The sequence below is a fragment of the Mirounga leonina genome, unplaced genomic scaffold, assembly GCF_011800145.1.
Source record: "Mirounga leonina isolate KUSES-001 unplaced genomic scaffold, KU_Mleo_1.0 Mir_180, whole genome shotgun sequence".
Classification (NCBI taxonomy): domain Eukaryota; kingdom Metazoa; phylum Chordata; class Mammalia; order Carnivora; family Phocidae; genus Mirounga; species Mirounga leonina.
This window is the reverse complement of record NW_023270469.1, coordinates 3,914,157-3,941,000: the sequence shown is the minus strand read 5'-3', so window position 1 is coordinate 3,941,000 and position 26,844 is coordinate 3,914,157. Positions and strand designations below refer to the sequence as shown.

The 26,844-nt window shown below is 52.3% G+C and overlaps 1 protein-coding gene across 4 annotated transcripts; it reads right to left on the bottom strand.

The window, feature by feature from the left end:
• ZDHHC7 (zinc finger DHHC-type palmitoyltransferase 7) lies at positions 1-26,786 on the bottom strand. Of its 4 annotated transcripts, none has more exons than XM_035024666.1 (9): positions 26,402-26,786; positions 14,686-14,771; positions 11,225-11,556; positions 4,644-4,811; positions 4,426-4,550; positions 4,051-4,147; positions 3,500-3,581; positions 2,664-2,794; positions 1-2,016 (listed from the first exon to the last, which is right to left on the bottom strand). In XM_035024666.1, the coding sequence occupies exons 3-9, from the start codon at positions 11,537-11,539 to the stop codon at positions 1,840-1,842; spliced, it is 1,095 nt and encodes a 364-aa protein (XP_034880557.1). In that variant the 5' UTR covers positions 11,540-11,556; positions 14,686-14,771; positions 26,402-26,786; the 3' UTR covers positions 1-1,839. The 4 variants fall into 4 exon arrangements, with proteins under 4 accessions (XP_034880557.1, XP_034880558.1, XP_034880559.1 ...); XM_035024667.1 differs by lacking the exon at positions 26,402-26,786 and adding an exon at positions 21,166-21,184; XM_035024668.1 differs by lacking the exon at positions 26,402-26,786 and adding an exon at positions 15,017-15,992.
• Between the last annotated feature and the right edge of the window lie 58 nt (positions 26,787-26,844).

Below are 26,844 nucleotides of genomic sequence, written 5' to 3'. Positions count from 1 at the left end.
TCACGGGGTTCAACCACTTCGACCATGTTTTTATTGATAAACAGGTATACATTTTAAAAGCCTCACACTGAAGCCAAACACACAAGTCCACCCCAGACAACAGATGTGCAAATGAATATGCAACACGACCTCTGGACGCTCGTCGTGTCCGGTCCCCCTCGGGCCTGTCCCTCTGGCAGGGACACAGCCCCTCCCCCATGGCTCACACATGTGTGCAGAGACTCGGTCCATTTCCAAGACATCCCCCCCAGCTTTGCTCACCTGGCAACAGCTGTATCTCGGGTAGGTCCCCCTGGGGATCTGCATCAGCAGTGGCAGAAGCCCTGATTAGGAGAGGATATGGATTAATTCCCACAGAAACAGAACAGTTCACAGATGAACGGAAAGGCGTCAAAGCCAGGAAGGAAACACCAACTCTTCTCAGCGTGCAGGCAGGCTCGCAAGAGAGACTTGGACTGTGTCATGGATCGCTTCCTCACGAGTCCCGCAGAACAGGTACAGAGCAGGCCAAGTTTAAGGCGAGTCCCCAAGGAGGGGAGCTGTTTGCTTTCTGATAGCATTTTAAGCACTGCACCAAAGGTCCTGTTTCATCGCTTGTGACGTGCGTAGAGAAACATAAATGATACAAAAAATAAAGCTGTTGACATCCTGAATACTCTCTGCAAGTGAGTGAGGCTCAGAGTCCAGGGGCTCTGCCTTGGGGTCCCCTCACATTCTCAGTGACGCCCAGAGGCCCACAGCTGTCTCTCTCTGCGATTCACTGTGGCCAGGCCCGTCCTCCTCCACACCCAAAACGACATCCAGCTGCACAAAGTATTAGGCCAACACGAGCCTTCATTGTTCTCTCACTGAGGTGCCGTCCGTACACTGCTGACTTGGCTGGGAAAAAACCACGTCCGTTCCAAGGCCCTCACGCACCCAAGATCTTTAAAATAAAGTTAAAACGAGGGCAACGAAGGACCACACAGGAGTGATTGTTCTTTGGATCAAGATATTCTCCAAAATGCAATACATTCATAGTAAACCCCACGGGGCCTTGTCCCGTGGCAGCTTTCCCCTCTTCCCTGAAACGTCGGTTTCTAAAAAAACAGCTCGTTGGCTGCACGCAGCTATTACCTGTTATGTCACCTAAACAACGCTGCCAATTTTAAAGCACACATGCACACACACACTCGCAGACACGCACAGACACACATACACACACACACACACAGACTTGCTGCAAGGGTCAAAGCACCCCTCTTCCAGGGCAGTGGGAGTGAACCTAAAGCCACCTTCACTGTTCAGTGCACAGATCTTTTGCACATTCAGTGCAAAGTGTCAGAGCTCATTGAGACCAGAATGTGTTTCTATGTAAACGCCCCTTCTTGCTCGAGGGAGTGCACTAATGAAGCCCAGGGTCAACAGGAACACCCTGAAACCATTAGCTGGAGAATTCCTATTCACTGGATTGACTTTTTTTTTCTTCATGATTGAAAAAAGCAGCTTAATACACAGGATTTTAATCACCCATGGAATATCCCACACAACTTCTTAGAAAATGCGAAGTGTTCTTAACAAAAATCCTAACTGTGCAGGAAGATAATGACATTTGGCTTCTTCACGTGGCCACGTACCTCTCGTTAGTCATACAGGCGAAAACTGGCCAGAGCATCCCCCCGTCACTGGTTTCGAAATTCTGCAATCTGTGATTATAAATATAGAAAACTCTGCTTGCTGCAAGCAGCTGGTCTGTGTAGGTTTCGTCTGCCCTCATGATCACAGGCGAGCTACTGATACCCTTTCAGACCCCAAATAAATAACTTAAAGTCTGTTGACAAGTTCCGGCATGATGAGGCCTCAGACAGAGAACTCTGGACCCCCTTTCCTGGGTCTGGTCTGCAGCCGCCCAAACCGGAAGCCGACAAAGGGGTTCATCCAGAGGAGGGAGGGGGGCCCTCCGAAGACAGACCGCATCCCCTCCCATCGCAGTCTCCGCTCCCACGTCGGCTTCTCACTCTTCAGCCTCTCGATCTCCTGGAAGCAGAGAGGATCGCAGGTGGGCGGCAGCCCCCGCGGAACCCCCACCACGTGCAGGCCTGTGCTCACAGCAGAGAAGCCAGCACCAGAGTTTGGAATCCGGTTCCACGTGACAGCCAGATGCTCTGGCGACGTGTGGGCCCTCGGTGGCCAGCAGAGCAGACCCTCCTTGCTGCGCCAGCCCCACGGCCTCCTGAGCGCCTGCGGGCTGTAGCCACCGGCCAAGTGGCCACCCGCACCCAGCCCGGGCAGCCACGGCGGTGGCGGGAAGGAGCCAGTCCTTGGGGTCAGGCCACCAACCTTTTTTGCATTTGTTACAAATATTTATCAAGTGCCTGCTCTAGATCTACAGTTCAAAGGCATGAAGGCCATTCGTTCGCGGCACCTCACACATAGCTGCTCTGGGGGGGCTGGGTCTCCTAGAACCTGGGAATCAGCCTGGCTCTATCTGCCCGGATCTGCTGACTCTCAAATCAAACTGATCCTTGAGTTTGCACCGCGCACAAAGACAGGAAGGACAAACACAGAGAACCTGTCCTATCAATCTCCTGAGTTAGTACGCCCGCACCTGCTGTTGACCCTGGGATTGCCCATTTACTCAAGCCAAATAACGTCAAGCAGGCGCGCCGGAGAAGGAAGCGTACCGTTTCATCGTTGCATATGGAGTGGATCTGGGTGCCAAACATAACTGCAGTGAAAGTGAAAAACAGAAGACTCTCAAGGCACAGGAAGATCAACAGGATTACAGTCACCGGAGGTGAGAAGTCACTGCATTCTGTGAACAAGAGAAAGCGGGCTGTGAGCGGGCCCCAGAGCATCGTGTTCGGCTCACAGAAGAATCCTCGTGGAGCCAGCCCCGGAACCAGGCCCAGCAGACTGCCGTGCTCGCCTGTCAATGGCACATTCACTGTTCACCGCGGCGCGGAGGCAGTCAGCCCTTCTTGGCAGAAACCCACTCCACCAGCTGTTGGTCAGCAGTTCCCATCTCACCCGAGGTTTCTGGAAAGCTGTACCTGTGCACTGACCTTCAAGGGAAGCCAGGAGATAGGACAGCCCCGCGTCCCCACCCTGCTCCGCACAAGCCCCCAGGGGGCGCGTCTGGCCGACCTGCTGGCCCGTCCAGGGAGGGGCGATCAGTGCCCACCTTACTGCACCTGCTGCAGTTTGCTCCGATACGGTACCTCGAGGCCCACACTGACAATTCCCAGCTAGCTAACCAGAAAGCAAACTCAACGTCTGCCAGAACGACACTCATTTCCAGGTAGTCTTAAACTCTGCAGCGACGCTTTGCAGGAACTGGTACGTGGCTAAGCAAGGACCATGCGTATGTGGCTTCAGTACACTCATGAGACAGGAGACCTGAAACCCGTACTCCTCACTAAAGGGATCTAAGAACTGATGGGAACATCTTCTCTTCTAGCTTTTCCCATTTTGCCCGACAGCATGTGCTCACGAGAAGGGGACACACAGCGTGACTCACCAGTCCACTGCCCTCGGACACAGGACACGAACTGGAGTCCACAGAGGATCAGAGCGTGGACTGAGGACAGAGCTATGTACATCTGGAACAAGAGAGCAGCTCATTAGCAACCAGGAAGCCATCACGTGTTTCTAGGAGCAAAATCTACGTCAGCGTGTTTTCTCTTCCATTTCGATCATCAGTAGATTAATGAGGGGAGGAATCCATCAGAGCAGCTCACAGCTGCCGCCCGGGGTCATACTACACTAAGGAGCACAATCCCCCAGAACACACAGCAGGGAAGGGAGTCCTAACACATTTCGGTAAGACCCTAATTAGCAACTGTGACTCAAGGTATCTGAGAGAGAACGAAACCGCATAAAACACCTAAAACAGTCACACAAGCAACATTGACTGCTTCCTGCCAAGGACAGCACGGTATTATCATTTCAATCCCGGAGAAAAGGTTGGAGAGAAAGTGGTCTGATGTGAGAATAAATTCACCTGCTCCAGACAAGATTCTAAAGAATTGAACACTCAACTTAAGTCACCACACAAGTACTTTTACTCACAGTGAAGAGCACAAAAAATCTCTGATTCTTTTCTCCTACACAGTTGTTCACCCACGGGCAGTGATGATCCATTTTCCGAATACATCTTTTGCAAATACTGAAAAGGAGAAGTCTGGTTTTCAGTACTCCATGCTCTGAGAACATACAACCCCAGTTCACGCATCCAATACACAGAATTAGGTGCTGGCAAGAGGCCTCCGAGAAGGGCCTCCTGTTCTGGGGAGGGGGCCGTGGTCCCTGCAGAGGTGGGCGCCCGGGCTGCTCTGGGGAGGGGGCCGTGGTCCCTGCAGTGGTGGGCGCCCGGGCTGCTCTGGGGGGGGGCCGTGGTCCCTGCAGGGGTGGGCGCCCGGGCTGCTCTGGGGGGGGCCGTGGTACCTGCAGTGGTGGGCGCGCTCGGGCTTGATGCAGCAGCACTTGGGGCATTTGTAGATGACCTCTCCAGGCTTCAGCTGCAAACTCTCCATGTACTCTTTAGTAGCATTTCCTTTGGGGACCGCCCCCTGCAGTTCAGCAAGAATGTGTTTTGGTTGGAGAGAAAGAAAGATTAAAAAAAAACAAAACAATAAATGTAGGATCAATCTTAGATTTTATACATTGTAAAAGAATTCGTAATGCTGTGGTTGCCACTTAAAGTACATTAATACGACAAAAAGGGGCGCCTGGTGGCTCCGTCGGTTAAACGTCTGACTCTTGATCTCAGGTCTTGATCTCAGGGTCATGAGTTCAAGCCCCACGGACGGGCTCCCCACTGGGCGTGGAGCCTACTTAAAAACCAAAAGACAAAAATGAAAAATAACCGTATAACTCAGACACGATCAGGAGTTTGATTTTCCATGAAAAATAGCACATGTATTAAAATGAACTCAAAATACTTTATCCTTCATAAACTGGTAGGTCACCTGAGTTCTTTCTAGCTTAAGGCAGGACACACCAGAGGCGAGGTCTGTTTGTCAAGTCATTCCAACTCAAGGGCAGCTGATTATCGCTGAAGGGCAGAATGCTCTGTCGACACCACTTCCGTGTCACCCCATTCTCACGGGCAGGGCTTCATGGTAAGTGTGTCGCTTTCCTAGCAGCTGCCGGAGGGCAACACGGCACAGAGCGATAACAAAAAGGGACTTTATCTCGTATTTGCAGTTGTGCAAGGTACCTGCCACCTCATCAAGAGCACTCACACACGCACCTGCAAAGTGTGGCCCTGAGCACCTGACGCGATGGGCGGGGCTCGGCCCCGGGAGGAGCAGCATTAGGGTGGCGATGGTGCAGTTGCTGGTGTCCCACATGCTGGCCGAGGTGGGGCGCCGGCGGCCAGGAGCAGGTGAGGCCTGTGCAGCGGGCATGGAGGGCCTTGTTCTTTGGGCAGCGGAGCTGCTCCGTGAACAACACATCTGTGGGACGGACTCCGGGACCCATGGCGGGGTGCACTGAGGACGGTGACCCACTAGAGAGGAGGAGGTTCTACACGTGGCAAGGCGGGAACAAGGTCTCATCTCCCCTTGGTTAGCGCCACGGAGCCTGCGCTTGGAGCAGAAATGCACATCGGGAAGAGCAGCCCAGGGCTGCGGAGGGAGCACTAGCCCAAGGAGATGCAAGGCGGGAGTGAACAGTGGTGGGCATGGCAAGGGACTTCTCAAAGCCCGGATGCCCGGGCTGGCGCCAGAGAGCTGAACCTGTGTGAGGTGGGGGCCAGCATCCACACTTGACAAGGCTCAGCAGTGAGTGTGCTGGGCTTGGAGACTGAGGACCACCAGCTCCAAGGCCCCCAGCAAGCCAGACCCAGAGCCCTATGAGCCACCTGAGGACAGGAGGGGCGGCTTCCGGCCCGCCCTCCACCAGTGTATTTCCCTCCACGCAGGCACCTGTCCCTGCACCGTCCTAACACAGGGAAGCTATTCTGGTCAAGATCCTAGTGTTTCCTACCACTCCAATTGTCTCCTTAAAGAAGATTAAACAGTTAAGGGTTTAAAATGTTTTGGCTTTGAAAATTTAAACCAGAATGTTAGGCAAAACATTTTACTTAATTTACATACCACAATTTGGAGTCTTGAATCAAGTTTCCTCCACTGATCCAGGAGTCTTAAAGATACAATGATTTTGTAAATCCTGTAACGTCATACACACTCCTGGTGACAGTTCAACGTTATATGTTTCCATAATAGGAGGAAATGGACCAGATTTTAAAACTCCACACACCTTAATTTTTATGCACTCTTCCACAGTAAAAACTGTGATCCGCTACAATACCCTTCTGGACTCCTCTGGAAAGCAGAACAACTGCCTGTCTTTCCCAGGAGATCCCTTAGGACTGTCTCCTGAGGCAAGGGCAGGTGGGGCCTGATGGCTGGGGCTCATGCGCGGTGGTTTGGGCATCTTCGGGATCCTGCCTGGAGACCTTCTGGGTTGCTGCTCAGAACCCTGGGCAGGCAGCGGAGCCCCTCAGGGCTTCCAGACGGCCTGGCTGACGCCCTGTAGCTGGTGACCTACACTCGGATTCTGGGTCTCTCTCACTGTGCTTTCACAGAGCAGATGCCAAGCAGAAGGGCGGGTGCTGTCCCCCCAGATCAGCACCGAGGGTCACGCGGGTCACGCCCAGAGGAGGGCCCGTTTGCTCGCACCTGTGGGGCCGCTCTTCACGCCGTCCAAAGAAACCCAAAGAGCAGAGACGTGGTCCTCAGGCTCACGTTCCTACTTGGAGTAGAAGAAGCATCAGGGGGTGCTTCTTGTAAAACCCATCTGCATGCTTCATGCCCAGCTCCCCAGGCCACAGCAGTGCCTTCAGGCGCCCCACTACCCCGAACAGCTTTTTGCTCTCCTGCCGCCTCTTCCAGTACCCGGTCCCCCCACTGTGCACACCCACATCCACCTCTCATCTACTACAGGGAAGGAACCAGATGCCCGCCCTCGGGGACAGGGCTCCCAGCCACGGGCTATGTCCGGGGAGGTTACGCTTTGCAATGTACTTTGTTTTCTTTTTCCTCCCGTATATTCCCATCTTGTCTCCCCGACTCCCTGTCATGCATTCTGGATTCCCCAGGACCTACTCAAGGGCCAGCTGAGAACGGGGCTATCCCTGAGACCTACAGACTCATTTATGAACGCCCAGGGGACAGGCAGCACGTGCAAACGGGCACAGGGGTGTAAGCTGAAGACTCCAGAGTGCAACGAAAGCTCCGAGACAAAAGGCCCACGTTTCTTCCACTAAAAAATCCCGAGACACAGAGACTGAGAAGCGGAAGACACAGTCACCCACCGTCAGAGCGCAGGCTCCCGGCGAGGAGGAGTGAGCAGACCGAGACCCCGAGGCCGGCCGCGTGCAGCCGCGCACACACGGAGGGGTCGCCGCACGTGCAGCTAGGCTTTCCCGAAGAAGAGCCCTTCCTCTTTCAATGTCCACGCAAATACTTACAAATCAAGTTTTATCATATCTGCGATTTACCTCCAGAAGCTCTGGGGAGGGGAAGAGAGGGAGCAGGGAGGGTATCGCTGACACAAGACTGACCATGAGGGGCTAATGGGCTTCCCGCTCGACTTCTGTGTGTTGGAAACGGTCTACAAGAAGTTAACAAAAAGGCAAGGACTTTGGTGACAGGCGAACCTTGTTCAAAGCCTCGCTTTGTTCCCGGTGCAGCTGAGGGGTCGTTTTCTGGTGTGGACTGACCACCCACCTCTGCTCGCTGCTGGTGGACTACCAGAGGGGTGCCCTCCGTCGGGTGCCTGGGACAGGACCACAAAGGGCTCCCTCTGCCGCCAGGCGCTCAGCAGACGCCGGCTGACAAAGTGGACATTCGTGAACACAGACCAGGGTCTGGGACAGCGGGCTCTGGGTCGTGGGTGGTCTTTCTCAATTTTAAGTCCTCAGTGTGTTCCTGATGTTAAGAATGGTGAAAGTCTCACCTTCCAGTAGTAAGAGCCATCACCTCTCGAGGACCCCATCTTCCTCCCTGCTCCCCAGAGCCAGGGCCTATTCTCAAGTAACAACATGAACTGAAGCCAATCAACTGGTCCTGCTCCCTCGGAAAATGCTGTTGAGGTCCCAGTGGGGTCTGTGCCCTGACACGGCATCTCGGTTCTAGTTCAGCCCAGACTGGACCCTCGGACAGTAAAGTCGTGACCCGCAAAGAGAAGACAGCAGACTCCCCGTGCTGAGGGACAAAGGGTGGCTGTGTGACTGTGCTGGGCCGTGCACTCTCTGCTTCAGAAATGGGGATTTGGCCCTTAATGATTCCAATCCGATCTGGTCTGTGGGGCTACCCTTCCTCACTAGACGGCAGGGAGAGACAGGCACCCGAAGGGACAGAGGAAGCTCCAGGAGCCTAGCCTGCTCTCCCGCTGGTCCGCCCTGACAACAGCCTGCATGACTCGGTTCCCCAGCCTGTCAGGGGCCAGTGTGTCCTTGCCCTTGGGCTCCGCAGGCTCCCCTGGGTGTCCCCAGTTTTATTTACACTGACTCTAGCTGTGTCTGTAGTTTGCCAGCAGAGTCCTGACATGTGGCCCGGCTGAAACAGTGACATCAAAGAGACAAAGGACTTGAATGGACAGTTCTCCAAAGAAGGCACACAAATGGCCAATAAGCTCATGAAAAGATGCTCGACATCATTAGTCATTAGGGAAATGCAGATCAAAACCACTGTGAGACACTGCTTCGCGACCCTCAGTTGCAGTCATCTGAGATGGACAAGAGCATGAGGATGTGGACAAGCTAGGTCCCTCGCACGCTGCTGGTGGGGGCATGCTCTCCAGTCTGAAAGTTCTTCCAGCAGTTAAACATAGAGTTACCATGGGATCCAGTAATTCCACTCCTAGGTATTTACCCAAGGGACATGAAATACACCTACACAGGAATGTTCACGGCAGCATTATCTGTAACAGCCAAAAAGTAGAAGCAACCCAAATGTCCCTCAACTAATCACGCCTAGAAACAAAATGTGGCGTATCCGTTCGATGGAACATCCTTTTGCCGCAAAAAGGAACAAAGTTCTGATACGTGCTACAGTGTGGATGAACCCTGACCACCTCATGCTGAGTGTAAGAAACCAGACATAAAAAGCCCCATATGATAGGATTCCACTTAGATGAAGTGTCCAGAATAGGCACGTCCGTAGACGGAAAGCGGGCGGGCAGGTGTCAAGGGCTGGGGGGAGAGTGGCCCGGGCAGTGATGGCTAAGGGGTGCAGGGCTTCTCTTCTAGGTGATGAAAATGTCCTAAAATTGACTCTGGTCGTGGATGCACAGCTCGGACTACATGAAACCCACTTAACTGTGTACTTTAAAAGCACAAGTTTTGTGGGGTATGAATTCGGTTTGAATTCAAAACCCTGATATCCAAGATCCCAAACTCCTCCTCGACCTTGGACCTCCCTCCTGACGCTTTGCCCAGCGTTCTCTGTAGTGACCCAGCAAGGAGAATGAATGTGCCCATGACGGACATGTGCAATGTCGTGCACGCACCTTCTCCCCACCACCCGGCCTCCCCAGCTCTTGGGCCTTCCACTAAGCGTTAGACCTTTTCCCACAGGAGGAGGGGGGTCAGGACAGGAGTTGGGACTGCGGGGGTTAGGAGCAGGGTTTCGCTCCCAAAGGGAGACTTTGCTGCGTAAAAGGGAATGAGGAGAGGGCCTCTGATAAGTCTCTGAAGGGACATTGGATTGGGCTGTGGTCAGAGATGGCACAATCTTTGTGAGGTGAGGCTACGAAGCCACCAGCAGACCCTGAGTCTCAGTCTGTACCACGGCGCTCCTCCCTGCTGCCCACCGGCCAGGTCAGTAATGCCATCCTCTGCCCAAGACCCCCACTAGGAAAGGGACAGAGTGAACAGCGTAGGAAGAGCCCCTGGGATATGAACTCCGACAGCAAAAGTCAGATAAAAGTGCATGTAAACCACATTCTATGGACCGATCGGTATCAGTTCATCCTCAAACAGACTCCTAATCTAATTTATAAAAAAAAATCTGTACCAACAAGATATTAACTTGTTAGTATTTTCTGTAGAGAAAGCTACCAACAAACATGAACCGGGTAGATGATAATTCCTCAATCAGGAGCCCCTGGACCACTAGTTAGAAACCGAAGTTTTAATGCTGTGGAAAGCAGTTTTCAAATGCCGCTCCTCAGGGACCACCTGGTGGCACGGCCTGTCGCACGGCTCCCCTGACGGCAGTCACCTCTCCCCGGGGGCCCTGGGCATCTCCGGGCTCTGGGGGTGACTCCTGGCTGAGCTGCTAGGGTCTGTACTGCTCTGCCCACCCCAAGGAGGTCTCAGACCTCAGAGAATGAGCCGGAAACCCAACACAGAGGTTCTGAATCCAGTGGCCTTCAAGACATCAGGGACCAAGGGCAGTTCACGGTGGTAGGTCTGGCCCCTCTTGACTCTCAGAGAACCTGCTCCCAAAAGGAGCCCAATATATGGCCCACGTGGCCTCAGACTTCAGCTGACACAGAACAATGAGAGAACTGTAAAGCTACAAAGAACTTAAAATTAGTTAAGTGGTGAAATCTAAAACCCAGATCTCAGTCTGTTCTTTAGAGGAACAGTATTTAAACCAGGAGGAATTTATAAATCAACTAGTTACAATCTCTCCATCCGTACAAACTGCCCAGCGGGCTATTTTCCATTGCTGCACTGTGACATCATTTGTGTTTGAGCAATATTTATTCTCCAGTGAAGATATGAAAAATGTGGGGCGCCTGGGTAGCTCAGCTGGTTGAGTGTCTGACTCTTGGTTTCGGTCAGGTCAGGATCTTAGGGTCGTGAGATCGCGTCTTGCGTCGGGCTCCGTGCTCAGCGGGGAGTCGGCTAGAGATTATCTCCCTCTGCCCCTCCCCCCACTCGTGCACGGGCCCTCTCTCTAGCTTGCTCTCTCTTTCTCTCTCAAATCTAAACTAAACTAAACTAAAATAAAATAGAAATGAAAAATGTGGGACGCCTGGCTGGCTGAGTCAGTGGAGTAGCGACTCTTGATCTTGGGGTTTTGAGTTCAAGCCCAATGTTGGGCGTAGAGATTACTTTAAATAAATAAATAAACTTAAAGAAAAAAAGAAGAAATGACAAACGCCACAAGCCTGTACCCGGGAATTAATAAAAGCCTGAGGCCACAGGAGCAGGAGGCCCTTCACCTCAGGGTCTGTGGCGCCCCATGACCGACACGGGAAGTGCAGGGCGACAGGGAGTACTCACAGGGTCGGTGAGCATGGTCCTCAGGTGGGACGACAGGGCCAGCACCGCGAGGCAGTTAAACAGGACTCCGTTGACCACAGAGTACCAGAAGTCTTTGGAAGGCAGCAGCATGACGAATGTCACCACAAAGTCCGCATAGACGACCAGGAGCCACGTCATGACGGCACAGATCATGCCGCAGCCGTCGCGGATGAACCAGACCCTGTCGGCCACGTCAGCCTCCGACGAAGAGGAGGACGCAGAGTCGTAACTGTCATTTTCAGCCAGGAGAGGATGATGTTCGACATCCCGAAGCCGGTGTCCTGATGACGGCATGATTTCCCCGGCGCACCCTAGAGGGGAACGGACAGAGCCGATGAGGCTCAGGGGACACACGCACGCTTGCTCATGGGCCACCTGAAGCCTGATGGCTTCCTCTGCTCCTGGCCGTCTCACAAGGACCGTCTAAACAGGGCAGAAAAGAAGACAACAACTGAACAAGATCTGAACCCTACAATCTTCCACCTTAGTGACTAGGTGACAGCCTGCGACACAGCCAGCCCCACCGTGTGGGTGATGCTGAGAGGCACGCACACTCGCCTTCGGCCAGCCACAGGGGAGCGAAGACAGTGGAAGGAACAGGCCAGATGCAGACTCCCAGCCCCGGGGGCGACAAAGCCAGTGGCATGCAGCCAGAGCCCGCGCTGCCCCGTGTGTGCGGAGCCCCGGCCCCCGAGCCCCCGCCCCCCGCCATCCTCTGCTGGCGTGTGGACCCCAGAGCGCCGAGCTCCTGCCCGCCTCCCCCGCCGGCCGCGCTGGGCCGCACTGAGCCACGCTCCCCCACCGTGCCCGGGCTGGAGCGCTGAGGCCGGGGCCGCCGCTTCCGGTGCGCTCGCCCTCAACTCTGCAGTTTCTGGAATGCCTTCCTCTCTGCGTTCCTCTCCTACAAGTTGTCTTCACTTGCTAATCTGTCCCTTCAGCTCTGCGTCCGACACCTTTCCTGTACTTCCTACAGTACCTGTGTCTGAGCGCGCACAGGGGCTGAAGGAACTCACGAGAAACTTCCCCCGGACTGGTTTGGACTGCTGCTTTAATGCACGCCCTTCTGTGACCAGCATGCGACCGGAGGGCAGCTGGACGCTCGTGATAAACATAAGGAGGGGACATAGGAGTCCGTTCACTGGGCCTCAAGGTGTTCGTACAAGGGACAGAGAAGCACCAACAGTGTTTTCTCGAATGGCCTGAGTACCTCCTTGGCACCAGAGCTCGGGTGAGCGCCCTCCGTGCGAGAGCCTGGCCTCCCGGCGCCGTGGAACAGGAGCAGAAGAGAGGAGGATGCCCCGGGGCCGCCACAAGCCCTGCTGGCTCCATCTTTCCAGTCTGGGCGCGGCTTCCTTCGCCCCCCCCCGCCCCCCACGCCAACTGCAGCACAGCGACGACAAGGACGAACGCACAGGCCTGCTCACAGAGGTCACGCGGGAAACCCTCTGCAGAATTCCCTTGCGATCTACAAATGTTCACCAGTACAAGAGAGACCTGAAACGGGGTCCCACTGGCAGTAAAAGAACCCTGCTCTTAGGTCTGACAAAAATAGCTTTAAGGTTTTTTGTAGGTGAAACAGAAGGAACTAAAGAGAAAAAGAACATGGACGGGTTCCAGCCAGCCATCCTGGCTGGCATCTGCCGAGCCCTCCACCGTCCCCTGCAAGCACCGTGCCCGTCTCCTCCTCCCACACAAACCCTCCATGCCCCACAGGACCTGACCTTCCTCTCTCGCAAGCATGCCATCCTGAAGGGTTCTTCTTCCTCTGAAGAGGGTTTCTGAACACCAGACGCGACTGCCTGACGAGGACAGCAGACCCTGGCTCTGCCCACACCCGGGTCCAGCTCCATTCTGTCAGGGGCCGAGACAGTGACGGGAAGGTTCTCCCTTCCCTGGGACTCCCAGGCCCCACTCATCAGTGCTGCCTGCAGCATACGGACCCCTTTCTATCTTGAGAGAGGCCTTGTGTGTCTCACCTCCTGAATGACTCACACGGAGGGACTGGTCTTCTCTCCCCGTGTTCCCTTTCGGGGTGTGCACGCTGTTGGGCCCCCAGCAAGTGCATGTCTGTTATCAGACAGATGCAACACCAAGAAACTGGTCCCCTTCTCAGACTCAAGTAGTTTCCTAGTGATTTCCACAAGAGGGTCTTCCTGAATCCTAACTATACATCATCAAGCACTGAAGCTGAAAAATTCCTCCGGCCAGAATTCATTTTGCTTTATGGCTACTCTGGCGAGACACTGCCCACGACAAGTGGGCGCCTCCTTTCAGGGCAGTAAGACAAGAGGCTACAGGCTGGCTTTCTGTCCGAGCATGTCCGTACAGTCTAAGTTCCCTCCAGAAAGCAAGAACCGCAAGTCTCTAGAGGCAAACACGGTGAACGCGGAACCAGCTCAGCCCAGCCTTCCCGGTGGAGACACTGGTGAGAACCGCCCCCCCAGAGCCGGCTGCAGCCCTGTCGTGACACACCCCTACCCGGGCCGCAGACGGCAGGTCTCGTCCTGCAGGAAGAGAAGCCACAAAGACGCCAACCCTGGGCGTGGTAGGAGATTCCTAGACAAGCTCACGAGGATGTGGATGCATGACGTTTATGTGAAAACGTTACAAAGCCAGATTTGTACAATCCACCCGAAGGCAATGGGAAAATCATCTGATACCCAAAAGTCACCTTATTTTCAAGAAAACAATCAATGAACACAGCAGAGTAGGCGGATAGATTCAGTTCTGTGTAGCCCACTGCACGGGCCTTCTGCTGAGTCACCGTGTTTATACTTCGTGAACGCAAGAGGAAGGGCGGGGAGGAAATGAAGCAGCAGCCCCTTCACACGGAACCGTGTGCGCATGCGGGACACAGGAGAGCGGGCTGCACGGCCATCTGCGCAGCAACACTAAGTGTACCAGTCCCTGGGGTCAGGGTGCGTCTCTTTCCACACTCACTGCCACACTGCCATCGATCTCCTGCTGAAGACCATTTCTGAGAGAAACCAGAAAGCACCACGCAGCGACTAACAGGCCAGCAGATGGTGCGTCAGCATTTTTTTGACTTTAATGGCCAACTTAATGGGATTTTGTCCACACTCCCAAACCTAAGCTTAGTTTATGCTCATGTTAGAGAAAGCCCTGTTTCCCAGAACAGGGCAAGTGCCACAGGAGATCACCACGACTTGAGTGGACGACCATCCGGGCAAAACTTTCCACTAACTGTCACTTGGCAGGCACCTCATCCTGTAATAGGTGCGGATAACTTCCAAATGCACTTCACAGAATCCCCTCCAGAGGCACATTCTACCTTCTGGGTAAGTGGTGAGCAAACCAAAGCCGGTAGGTAAAAAGACTGACCTTCTGTACCGCCTGCGCTGCCCTTCCAACGAACACAGTCGATGCCCATGGCAGGAAGGACACCGTGACGAGACACCTGCCCAGAGTCACTCGCTTACCTCACAAATGATCTCTAAACATCACTTGAACATCTTGCGCCTCTTCTTCAGGATCTTAAGGTGCATAGTGTCCTATGTGACAGGATCTGAAAGATAACAAACTCAATTAATTAGAAAAGTGACTCATTCAATGACAAAAGTACATAACATTTCTTAGGATAGGATCAGTTTGGGGAGCTATATAATCAACGTAACATTTTACACATCAAGTTGTCATTCAGAACTATCCTTAACCATGAAATCATTACTCTGTGTTTTCATTACTAGTAAACTATGAAATGATTGACAATCCTGAAAATGAAGTCATTCACTTTCCATCTGCCCCTTTTACCTTCCTGCTATCTGAGCCCTGGCATTAAATACAAGTCGAGAAGCCAAAATCTCTTGAGCAAGATCCCCAGGGATCATCCAAACCAGACCGGACCAGCCTATATTTCAAAAGTCAACAAGTGTTTTAGCAGCCACAACAGAAGACTTCCAGAGAAAATGGGAGAGAGTGAGACCAAGAGGTGAGAGGTGCTGGACAGGATGCCAGGCCCACTGTGGGAGGGAACAAGGCACAGGAAGCAAGCAGGGAACTGAGCGAGGCCATCTACTTAAGGAAGAAACTCCCAGGTGGCATCTCCCTCCCGGCTCCCAAATCGCTGGCAGGCGGGTGACCAGATGTGGCCTCTCCAAAAGCACGCATCTGGCCCGAGAGGAAAGACCTAAAGATACCAAGATGGTGGGGGGAGTCCCCCCCAATATAACTAGTCTTTATTTCCAGCACAGATCTTTTCATGAGTTTTTTTTAAAGCTGTCCATTTATTTCCAGCCTTAATGACATGTAACTGACATGCAACCCTGTGTATGTTCTAGGCGGACAGCAGAATGCTTCGACTGACATACAGGTCAGAGGTTTTGAAGAAAGCCTAAAATAGGTCTCAGGAGAGACAGAGCCCCAGAAAGAGGGGGAAAAGGAATTCAAAAGAGGCAAAATGCAGAGAAACCTTAAGAGTTAAGACATATCTGTGAAACAAAAGAGGAACATTCTGAGAACTTCCTAGTTACTGAAAAATAAAAATGATAGCATTAAAATTAAAAACAAAAAACAAAAAAACAACAGGATTAGACGAGAGATGAGGAACTCTCCCAAAAGGAGAATTAAGTGACAGAGACCTCAGGAGAGAGTGTAAAACAGAACTAGCTGGCCCAGCGCACCCACGGCAGGAGGCCAGCAAAGCGCAGCCCTTCCCGCAGCCCTTCCCGCCACGAGTCTCGCTTCCCTCCTGGCCGCCCGCTCCGCGCGCCTGGCCGCTCCGTCCTTACCCCGTTTCCTTCCAAGATAAGATTTTTCTGCTTAAGCAAACCCTTTGTCGGAGTCTATCTTCTGAAACCAAGACCCCTGACTAGGACAGCAGGAGGCTGGCGTGGAAGAGGGGGGAGGGGGTGGTCCGCAGGTGGCACGGTACCCCCAAGTCTCTGCCACCAGCCACTCTCCAGGGCAGAGCGGAGGCCGCTCTCTGTCCGGCCCCGAGTTTGCCCGGCCTCCGCCGAGGCCAGGCTGTCACCCCCTCTGCCCAGCAGCCACCGCAAGACTCCTCAGGAGCCACCTCTCCCTCAGCACCTGCCCGACAGCCTCCCCGCTGCCCCGGGGCCAGTGCTCCGAGCGCCTTCTGAACATCTGAGGGACACAGGCGGCCGTGACTCCACGCTGCCGACACTAGTGTGGGTGACTCTGTACATACAGTGATTTTGTTCAGGGGATGGCTATGCAACAGCCAGCAACTCTGAAGACCCATGTTTTAAAGTGAAACTGGCTCTGCAAGATGTAAGAGTGCTCATCGCAGACATCAGGTTTCCCGCAGAGTCTCTAGAGTGAGACCAAATCCCCAATTGCTTTTATACGTTTTGAAAAGGAACCAACACAGCAACCACTTCGAAAAGTGGCCTGACACTTTCCCCAAGTAGGACACCCACCCTGTGAGTCAACAGTTGCGCTTGTCAGTATTCACCCAGGAGAAATGAATCTGAACACAAAGCAGGGAGAGAACTGTCCGCAGCAACTGTATTCCTAATACTGCCCAAACCAGAAACAACCCAAACATCCACCACCGGGAGATGCCCAAGAAACTATGGTGTGCTTATCCGAGGGCACGCTGCTCAGCAGCGAAGAGGAAGAAAATTCTTTTGTGAGATCGGCGACCACATGGATAAACCTCAAAGATATTATGTCACCCATATGACACTTGAAACCAGGCAACATTAATTTTTTCTGAAAGAATCAGAACAGGGGTTCGAGCACAAGGGGAGTGACCGAGAAGAGCCCAAGGTAACTTTCTGAGGTGATGCAAATGCCCTACATCCTGAGAGGACACTGGTGCTACCGGGACTTAAAGTTGTACATTTCACTGTGCACTGATTACGCTTCAGTTAAAAAATGAACAGGAGAAAAATAAGCAGCACGGTGACAGGGACAGGGTGGGAACGGTGAAGCGGAGGCCAAGTTCCAGCCAGATGCTTTCTCCAGAAACAGCACTCAGGGGCCACGATGTCCCTGACTGACCTCTGTCTGTATCTTCAGATGAGGTTCTTAGCCTCTTCCCTCCTTTTTCTTTGGCTGTAAACAATGTATCCTCAAATACAAACTGAAAACAAATAAATAAACAAAAGACATCAGTATTCTTTGGTGATCAGTCACGACAAAAAAGAATCAAGAGGGGCGCCTGGCAGGCTCAGTCAGTAGAGCGTGCAACTCCTGGTCTCAGGGTCGTGAGTTCGAGCCCCAGGCTGGGTGTAGAGATTACTTAACAATAAAATCTTAAAAAAAAAAAAAAAAAAAAAAAAAGAATCAAGATACAATTACTTTCACTATTGCAATAAAAAGAATGTCTACCCTAGAGTCTGATAATCATGTTTATATTAAGATGCTATTTAAACTCATTATGGCTTTACTATTCATACACCCACTGATGACCTATAAAAAGCAAGAATAAGCAGCTCTCTGCTTCAGGCACAGAAGAAGCATATGAAGCAAACGCGAACCCTGAGAGATCTACTTAATTCAGCCATGGGGGGCGGGGGCTCCGAGCACCATCCTCTACGCCAGGCCCCAGGATGCACAACCACGGACGGCGGCTTTAGCTCACAGGAGCTCACAAACCAGCAGAGGCGGGAATCAGGCCAGTAAATAATGTGCTAAGTGTTATCCCCGAATCAGGAGCAAAGTGTGGTAAGGGAGAGAGATGACAACAGCTAATTCGATCTGGAGGAGCCGGAGAAAGTGTCAGTAAAGAGGCCAGCATGGTGAGCCCTGACAACAGGCGAGAACAGTGTGAGGAGGCCCAGGTGGGAGCAGGAACCCCGCGAGCCGAAGGGCCTTGAGCTCAGGGTGAAGGAGGGGAGGGAAGGACGGAAGGGGAAGGGCAGATGGGGCCACTCACAGAGTACTCAGAACGCCCAACTAAGGAGTCTGGAAGTCTGGACTCGTTCTGCTGGTACGGGAGGCACCAGATCTCTGGTAAATAGATAGATGTTTTAAAAAATAATTGGTGAGACCAAGGATGGAAGGAGGAAGCCAGCCAACCAGGAGGCCGTTGCCACCACCCAGAACAGAGAAGGAGCTGGCCGGGGCCAAGAGGGGAGTGGGGCCTGCAAGGGACTGAGCGCTGTCCCCAGAAGAAAGAGCACAGCGGGGACCAACGGCAAGGGGCGGCTGGGGCACAGCATACGGAAGTGAAAGGGACTCGGAGGCGTTTCTGTCCCGCTTGCTTCTCCCAGAACACGGGAGCCGCAGACTCAGGCTCACGGAACTTGAGGTGCCTCAGGAATAAACCAGCAGACAATCATCTGCCCTCCTGCTACTCCGTCCTCGAGAGACAAAGTGGGAACGGACGTGACCACCCAAGGGGCCACAGCAGTGTGGGGCTGGAGCTCTGACAAGGGTCCAAAGAGCCACAAGGGAGCCAGGGGGGCCTAAGAGCAGGGAGCTAAGAGCACGAAGGCTGGAGCAGTCAGCCCTCCCAAAGCAGGTGCCGGGAGAGGCTCAGCTCAGTAGGGACCTTTCCCCAGCAGGTTTGGTCAAGTGCCAGGAGCTTGGGAGACTGGGCAGTGAGGAAATTAAAGAAGCACCTTTTTAAAGATGCAGTTAAGTCCCGGACATATGCAGCTAGAAGGAAAAGTCGAGGTAATTCTGCCTCTCAGCTTGCGCTCTCGTGTATTATCTCACATAATGCTCCGACAGCGATCCTTAAGTGCAGCTGAGTCTGGAATAACACAGGGGCTGTGTCACCACCCTGCCCCAAACAATCAAAAATCCATGTACAACTTCCGACTCCCCCAAATTTAGCTCCTGATAGCCTAACAGCCTACTCCACACTAAAACGTAAACAACCAATGAACACAATTTTTGCATGTATTCTTATGATAAAGTAAGCAAGAGACGCAAAAGTGTTAAAAAAAAATCCTAAAAGAAAATACGTTTATAGTACTGTATTATATTTATAAAAAAAAATTCACGTATAAGTAGCCTGTGCAGTCAAACCCATGTTGTTCAAGGGTCACCTAGACTTGGTTTCCCCACTTGCACACCTTGGCCGCCTTGGACCCACGGGGTTAAGTCCCCGCCAGCCCCTCACCCCTGTGAGTCCCTGGGGCTCCACACAAATCCCACCATACTGCATCCTGCTTTGACCATGGCTACCTTTTCTTTTTTTTTTTTCAAAGATTTTATTTATTTATTTGAGAGAGAGAATGAGAGAGAACACATGAGAGGGGGGAGGGTCAGAGGGAGAAGCAGACTCCCTGCTGAGCAGGGAGCCGGATGCGGGACTCGATCCCGGGACTCCAGGATCTTGACCTGAGCTGAAGGCAGTCGCTTAACCAACTGAGCCACCCAGGCACCCGACCATGGCTAGCTTTTAAAAGCCGAGGACAGCCCCAAAAGTGATTTAATGGAAACAGAACGAATATATGTGCAGTTAAGCCAATTAAGCTAGCAGCAATCTAAGAAAACATCAGCGAGGAGGCCCCGCCATGCCTGCTCCTGTTTCTTTTTCTTTCTCATCCTGTACTTATTTGAACTTTTCTTGCAACTACAGAGATAATTTAGGCTCACTGCAGTTTTCTGTTTTTAAAAAGAATGAGTGCCCAAGTTTGCAGACTCAGGGGGATGACCCTTCTTCCTGAGACGGAGGAAGCAACAGTGGGGCAGGTGGAAGGGGGGACGTCTACAGAGAACCATGGAGATGCACTGAAGCTAAAGCCGTTCACGCTCCATAACACCATCTTCTGAGCCAGGAGTCAGGAGTGGGTTGGGGGCGTTAACAAGTGCAGGAAGCAACTGAGATTGGAGAAGAGACACTGCAGGGAGGACAGCCAAGGGAGCCGTGGGCCCAGGCAGCGCAGCAGACCCCCAGTTTCTAACACCGTGATGGGAGTGGCTCGCCCTGCTATCCAGAAGCCCGGCTCGGCACCCAAAGCTTTATGGGGCTGGAGAGTAGCCAAGATGATAGGAGAGAAAACCAGGGTATCAAAGGCAAGACTTGGGCTGAAATGATTCACCGGGGAGTGCAGGATGAAGGGGAGAAGGCTGACAAGCCAGGGACAGCAAACTCCAGGGACCTGGAGGTCCTGGGGAGACTAAGAACCCAGTGGGGAGGAAGTGACAGGGTAGCCAGGTCAGACTGAGGCTGGGTCAGCAGGGCAGCGGTAAGAACTCAGCGGAGGCGCCACTCAGGGTAACAGTAAGATACGGCAGGTCGCGACCTGGGAGGGGAGTGAAGGGGAGTGAAGGGGGAGGTCAGGCACGCCTGGCCTGGGGGTGTCAACCTTCAGCCTGGATACTAAGTGAGCCGGGACCCAGTGGGAAGACTACAGACAGTGGAGTCCTAGCTGAACTTGCTGAGAGAATGGAGCATTCAGATAATCTGGTACAGTGTATTTATGGCAATTACATTCTCAAATGTTCTTTCCGTCAATTTGTAATCACGAAAGATTTAGCTTGCGCTTTCAAACCCCACCGATAATACATGCTGTACAAAACAATAATTTTCTCAAATTATTGAATCTAAAGAACAGAATATTAACCTTTAAGGAAAAAACCCCACAGAATATTACGCTAACTAAAGCCAAGTCTCAATAACAGGCTGGCACATAACCCATACTGTGAACAGTAAACTTATTTAAGGTTTCTAGAAAGGTCTTCCACACTAAAATATGGAAGGATGGCGAATGGCGGAACGCACCCACGTGATGGGACTCAGAATGCAGTCAATCTCATGAATGGGGGGCAGGGCAGCACTGGGTTCTTCCTTCTTTCCCACGGGCCACACTTCAGTCTCTTACTGGGTCCTCGTCTTTGTAGACTCCTCAGTGTTGGCAGTGCCCAGGTTCAACCCTGGGTTTTCCCTTTATCTATGTGTTCTCTCTAAATGATATTAGAGGCTCTCAGGCCCATTGTCGCTGCTAAAAACACATATATCTAGGAACCCCCCAACTAACCATGTGTCACTGAGTGTATCAGCCGGCTCCTCAACAAGGCCCTCTGCCTACCAGACCCTTCCGACACTCACGGTTCCATGGGGGCACCTCCATCTAGCTGTCAAGGTCAAAACACAGGAGTTACCCTTCATTGAACTTTCCCCCACCTCCCCACACTGAACCCTTCAGCAAGTCCCGGGGGCGCTACCTCCAAAACCAACCCCAATCTGACCCCCTCCCCCTCCCGCCCAGCCAAACCAAGGCCCACGAACCTGGCCCTGGGCAGTGTGCAGGGCGCCTCCTAAGCACGGTTTCTGCTCTCACTGCTGTCCTCACCCCACAATCCACCCCCATTCAGCCGAGTACGTTTTCACAGATCTAAATGAGATCACTTTCCTCCCTTACTTAAAACCACCCAACGAGGGCCTCTGCAGTTAGAATAAAATCCAAAGGCCTTCCTGTAGTCTAAAGCCCAACCCGACCCAGACCGTGCTGACCTCACTTACCCTCCCTACCTCACTGGCCGGCTCGCTACTCTCATCACCTCCACACGATGTTCCCCGCTGTCCCGACACACCCCCAGGACGCTCCACACTCCACACCCATCTGTGGAATGAATAAGAGAACCAGGGAGCGCACCTGAGGAGGCCCACAGGAACAGGAAGGGGGTCAAGTGGGATCTGGCACGGGGGTTGAGGTCAGAAGTCTGGGAGCCTTGGGAAAAGCAGTCAGGGAGAAATGTGGAAGGTTATGGGGAGAGAGGGAGAAGAGGAGGAAGAGAGAAACCCACTTGCAGGGGTTTTCTGGGGGAACCTCCATTTCTGGGGTGTCACCCGAGCGTGTAGGCTCGCTGAGGTGGTCTCGAGGGAACGCTCACCCATATGCCAGAGGTCCGTTAGGCCTGCACTAGAGCCACAGCTGATCCTGAAAGACAAGTGGAGCAGCTCTTCTAAAAATCCCAAGAAGGTAAATGAACCCTGAGGAATTCTAAATCCAGAAATAAAAAGAACACTAGGGTTCCAAGCCTCTCTAGGTGTCCTGTCCCAGGGACTAGCTGAACCTCAATCAGGCTGGTGAATCCCCGCCTCTTTCCAGATGCTCCTAAAGAGGGTTTCCTTGTTTAAAATGAAATGAACTTTTATAACATCAGACTCAACCAAATCCAAAACACTATGAACATGCGCCAGGCTACTAATGTAGCCGGCGGTCAGATGCGAATCTATGACGACCTAAGATATCGTAAAGGAAAGGAAAGGCCCATTCCTACCACCGTCTCCCGGCACCGGGGGCTTTATTCGCATCAGTCCATCAGAACCAGCGGCTGCCCTAAAAGCAAGGCACTAGCATCAGCTCATTTCAGACACAAGTAGATGAAGCCTTAGAGCTGTAGTAACCGGCCCAAGCTCACAGCCAGGAAAGGGTGGACGCAGGACTGTCTTGACTCCAAAGCCCACGTTCTTCCATTAAAATACACCGCCTCCCAGAGCAGTTGGTTTTAGAAAATGCATTCTGTAATGAATAAATTGAATTAGGGACTCTGGAACTCTGAGAATTCAAAACATTTCAACAAAGAAATGATACTGTAAAAGCCTGTCTCAAGAGACACTGGAAGCTTCTCTATCCTGACTGCTCCCTGCTTACAGGGTGCTGCCAATAAACTGCACCCTCTCCCAGAACATGGAGCCTAGAACTGCACCCTTTCCAAAGCACCAGCGACACAGGGAGCGGGCCTCTCCTCCCACGTACTGAGAGCACTCCTCATGCAACCAGTATTCATTAAGTACCTTTTACCCTCTAGGCACACAGCCCCTCACCCCTTCCTACTTGTGCAAGGACACTCCCTGCTTAGGGCTCTGCCCCCTCCCTGCTCACCTTTCCCACAACCGAGTTTAGGCACCCTCACCTCTGGCGGGTACCTCTGCAGAATCCTAATCTCAAGGTCACCAGGTCCATTCACCACCCTCTGTGTAGCCACAGGACTTACGGCCAAAATCACAGTGTGGGTCACAAAGGCAGTCTGGTTCCAAACCTGTTAGCCCTGCCCGTGGCATTCAAGGCTCCACTGAATCTGGCTCCCCTACCTTTTTGGGCTCAGTGCTCGCCACAGTCTCTTCCACAAGGCGCTCATGCTGGTCCCCTCGCCATGCCCTTTCACCCCTCCGTGCGTCTGCTCCTGCTCTTTCCTCCAAGTAGAGGACTCTTAATCTCTGCCCAGCCTAATTATTCATTAATCAAGCTCTTACCAAGCCCCCACTACATACAAGACATCCCAGGATGACTTAAGTATTTTCAAAACTATAAGATGCTATACCAATGTATAGCATTACCTTGGGCCCACACCGAGTCTGGATTTTATTAGACAATAGGGTTCTAACAAGGCTCTACAAGAATGGAATAAAACTTAGCAGTAAGGAGAGCTACGAATAGCAAGACAAGAACATGTTTGTAGATAGAGGCAAAGAAGTCAGTGAATGGGAAGAAATCAAAGAGGCAAAAGTGAGAGGAAATGCCTAAATGCCTGTCCCATGATAGGCAGAGCAAAGAACAGACACAGAGTTCATGGAACGGTGGGATTCTCTCTTCCTCAGAGGCAGAGGAAAGAAAAAGACTGATGGATATTGAGAGAGATTTTTAGCTAGAAAAGACTCAAGGTTGAGAGAACTCTCCCAGTAGCCTCTGTCTCCTCCATGTTCTAGAAGGTAGACATTCGTCAGTGGTAAAACAAAAGAGTGTATTTTTAAGTAGAAAGGGACCATGAAAAAAGGAAGGATGCTGTTTAACAAAAAAAATACAACCTTGCCCAAAAGGAGGTTTGGCCTTTGGCCTTGGCTGACAATCCGATTCAGGGTGGGAACTGACCAAACCAGAAAGACCAATAATGTGACTCAGAGGGGGGCTTTGGGTCACACAGTATCAGCGTGGTCCATTAATGAATCAGTTACGCTTAAGAAATGGAACCCCAATAAAGACTCTGAGCACCGAGGCTCATATGAGTTTCCCTGGTTGGCAATACTCCCGTGCACACTGTCTCATATCAGTGCCAGGAATTTAACACATTCTGAGTCCACACAGAGAGGACGACAGAAGTTTCACCTCTGCTCCTTCCTCAGACTCTGCTATAAGCCTCTTCACTTGGCTGATTTTAATCTTTATCCTCTACCTGTAATAAACCACAACGTGAGCATACCAGCTTTCAGGGAGTTCTGTGAGTCCTTCTCTAAATAACCATCAAAACTGAGGGTGGTTTTGAGAACCCCAAAACTTGCAGCTGATGTCAGAAGTGAGGGTGGTCTTGCAGACTGTTCCCTCTAAACTCTGGATTTGACTCTCACGGTTGGCCTGGACACTTCTCAGATGCTACAGCCGAAGGGTTACACAGAAGTTGTCAATACTGACCCTGGACACTGGCTTTGGGGCCAAAAGGGAACGCAATGAGTGTTGAGACCTTATGCTCTGCTCTAGTGTTTAACTTTGTTTTTTTTTTTTAACAAAATAAGCTGTATTTGTGTAACAAAACAAGAATAATAATTACTTATTATTCTTAAGAAACATAATCCCAAAAAGCTGCTTTAGGAAAATTGTCTTGTAGAGCTGCCCAACATGGAGTGGAGCAGGGCCGCTCCCACATCATCAGGAAAACTACTTCCCAATCACCCCACACATTAAATTCATATGTAAACTTATTTCTAGTGCCATTTCTCAAATTACCAAAAACTATATTATTTATACCACTAACAAGTCCCAAGCCTGCAGGTAACAGTTTCAGTAGGTATGGAGAAGTCAATCCATACTTTTGACTGAATCAAGACTAAGTTCCTTTTAGTACTTTCTCCCTCACTGAGAGGGCCATTCTGTTCATACTAATGCTTGTCCTTTCTAGAAGATTTCTGCTTTTATAGTGGATTAGCACAGCTGTAACAGTCCAGTTTGTACACTGTAATCTAAGGCAGGCTCTGAGCGATTGGTAGTGGAATACTTCTGCACACACTTTACCCCCTTTGCTTTGAGCTGAGATATCTGCATAAAAAGTTCCCATGGTTGTTTAATGAATTCTTTAGGAAACCACCCCTCAGATAGTCTTGTTCTCCCCCCTTTCTAAAGCAAAACCCACCAGTCTAACTTCCCAAAATACACAACCCAAGTAACTTCAATAACTTGAACCCTCCTATCTTCCAGAATGTCAAGAAATGCAATTTAACATTTCTGTTCCATCCTTTTTTTTTTTTTTTTTTTACTATCCCAAGAACCTTTCACGTGAACAACGTTCTGACTTCCTAACAAGCAAATTTAACAAGGTGACTTTTATAAAGGTGGCTTTAGGTACGTACAAGTTGTAAAACAAGGTCAAAAAGATTAAACTTGTCATCTGTGGGGTGAGGAGTTTAGGAAGAAATAGCTGACCCAGATTTCTAGACCATCTGAGACAGGAAGAGTACGATAGACAAATACATGTGCCGTAAGTACATACACCAAGCACAAGTGGTCAGCAAAAGAGGCTACAAGGCAGCCAGCTACCTCAACAGTTCTTACACTCCTATTTAACTACCATCATAAACGTGTTATTTATAAGCTAATAAAGTTCGTGCATCACAGCAGAGAGACTTAGTTCCAGCAGCAATGACTCCTTGGGAGAGATGGGCCTTGGCAGCACCAAGAAGAGATGCAGACGTTGCCCTGAAGGCTGAGCCGGTTGTCCGAGATGCCCTGTCCCGCAACTCCCCACAAAGACCATTGACGGGGTAAGGGAAGATAACCAGGAAGATGGGCAAAGAATAAAAGAGAACAGTTAAAACTTCTTAAAAGGAAGGTAGGAACAGGAGCATTCGAGAAGCCACGGGCGATGTTCAAGGAAGCCCATCGTAACACACGCCTATAAACCACTCTTACAGCTTACAGTAGGGTTTTACAGTCACTCTCTCTTGGGGCCCTACGAACGAGCCCGTGGTTAGTTCATTAGAGGGGGAAACAAGGCTCGGAGAGCTTGGTGTCATGCCCAAGGTCAGGCAAAAACCTGGGGCTGCAATTCGGGCCCGATCCCGAGAGATCCGCGAAGGAGTGACGAGGAGACACCTGGAGAGGAAGTCGAGCGCGGGCACAAGGTGGCACAGAGGTGCCCCCGAGGAGCTCGGGAAGGTCGCCGGTGCGCGGCGGGGGGAGGAGAGGACGCAGGGGGCCGAGGGAAGGGCGGCCGGGGGCCGGGAGCCCGGGGCGTGAGCAGCCTGCCGGGCCCCAGCCCGGCCCAGCCCGCCGCACTCACCCGAGGCCCGGGCGCGGTCGCCCGGCGCTGCGGCTCCTCCCGGCCTGCGGCGGCGGCGGCGGCTGCACCAGCCGAGGCGGGGTCGCATCATGCGGCCGCGCTCATGGCCGGGCTGGCGCGGGCCCCGCGGCCCGGCTCGGGTGGGTCCCGCCGGGCCGATCGCAGGGACGCGGCCGCCCAGCGCACACGAGGGCGCACAGCCCAGCCTGGAGAGCCGGGCTGCGCGACCCCCGGAAGTGAACCCCTCGAGGTCAGGGGCGCCGCGCGTGCGCAGTTCCGGCTGCGCCGCTGCCGCCCGCGGAGAGGGAGCTCGAGGCGGCTGGCGGGGACTCGGGAGCCGGGGTCCTCGCGGAGCCCAGAGTCCGGCGGACCAACAGTTCCTTGTCAGAGGCGGCTCTTGGCCGAAAGCTCCTCTCGCCGGATAAAGGCATCCGTCCAAGCTG

Bases quoted from the DNA above. Each gene is read 5' to 3' on its own strand.
- ZDHHC7 (XM_035024666.1), bottom strand. From the start codon at position 11,539: ATGCCGTCATCAGGACACCGGCTTCGGGATGTCGAACATCATCCTCTC. The intron at 4,812-11,224 runs GTGAGTACTCCC...GTTTTTAAGTAG, and splicing joins GGACCATGCTCACCGACCCT to GCTCCACGCCCAGTGGGGAG. The intron at 4,148-4,425 runs GTACCACGGCCC...TCTCCTTTTCAG, and splicing joins GAGCGCGCCCACCACTGCAG to TATTTGCAAAAGATGTATTC.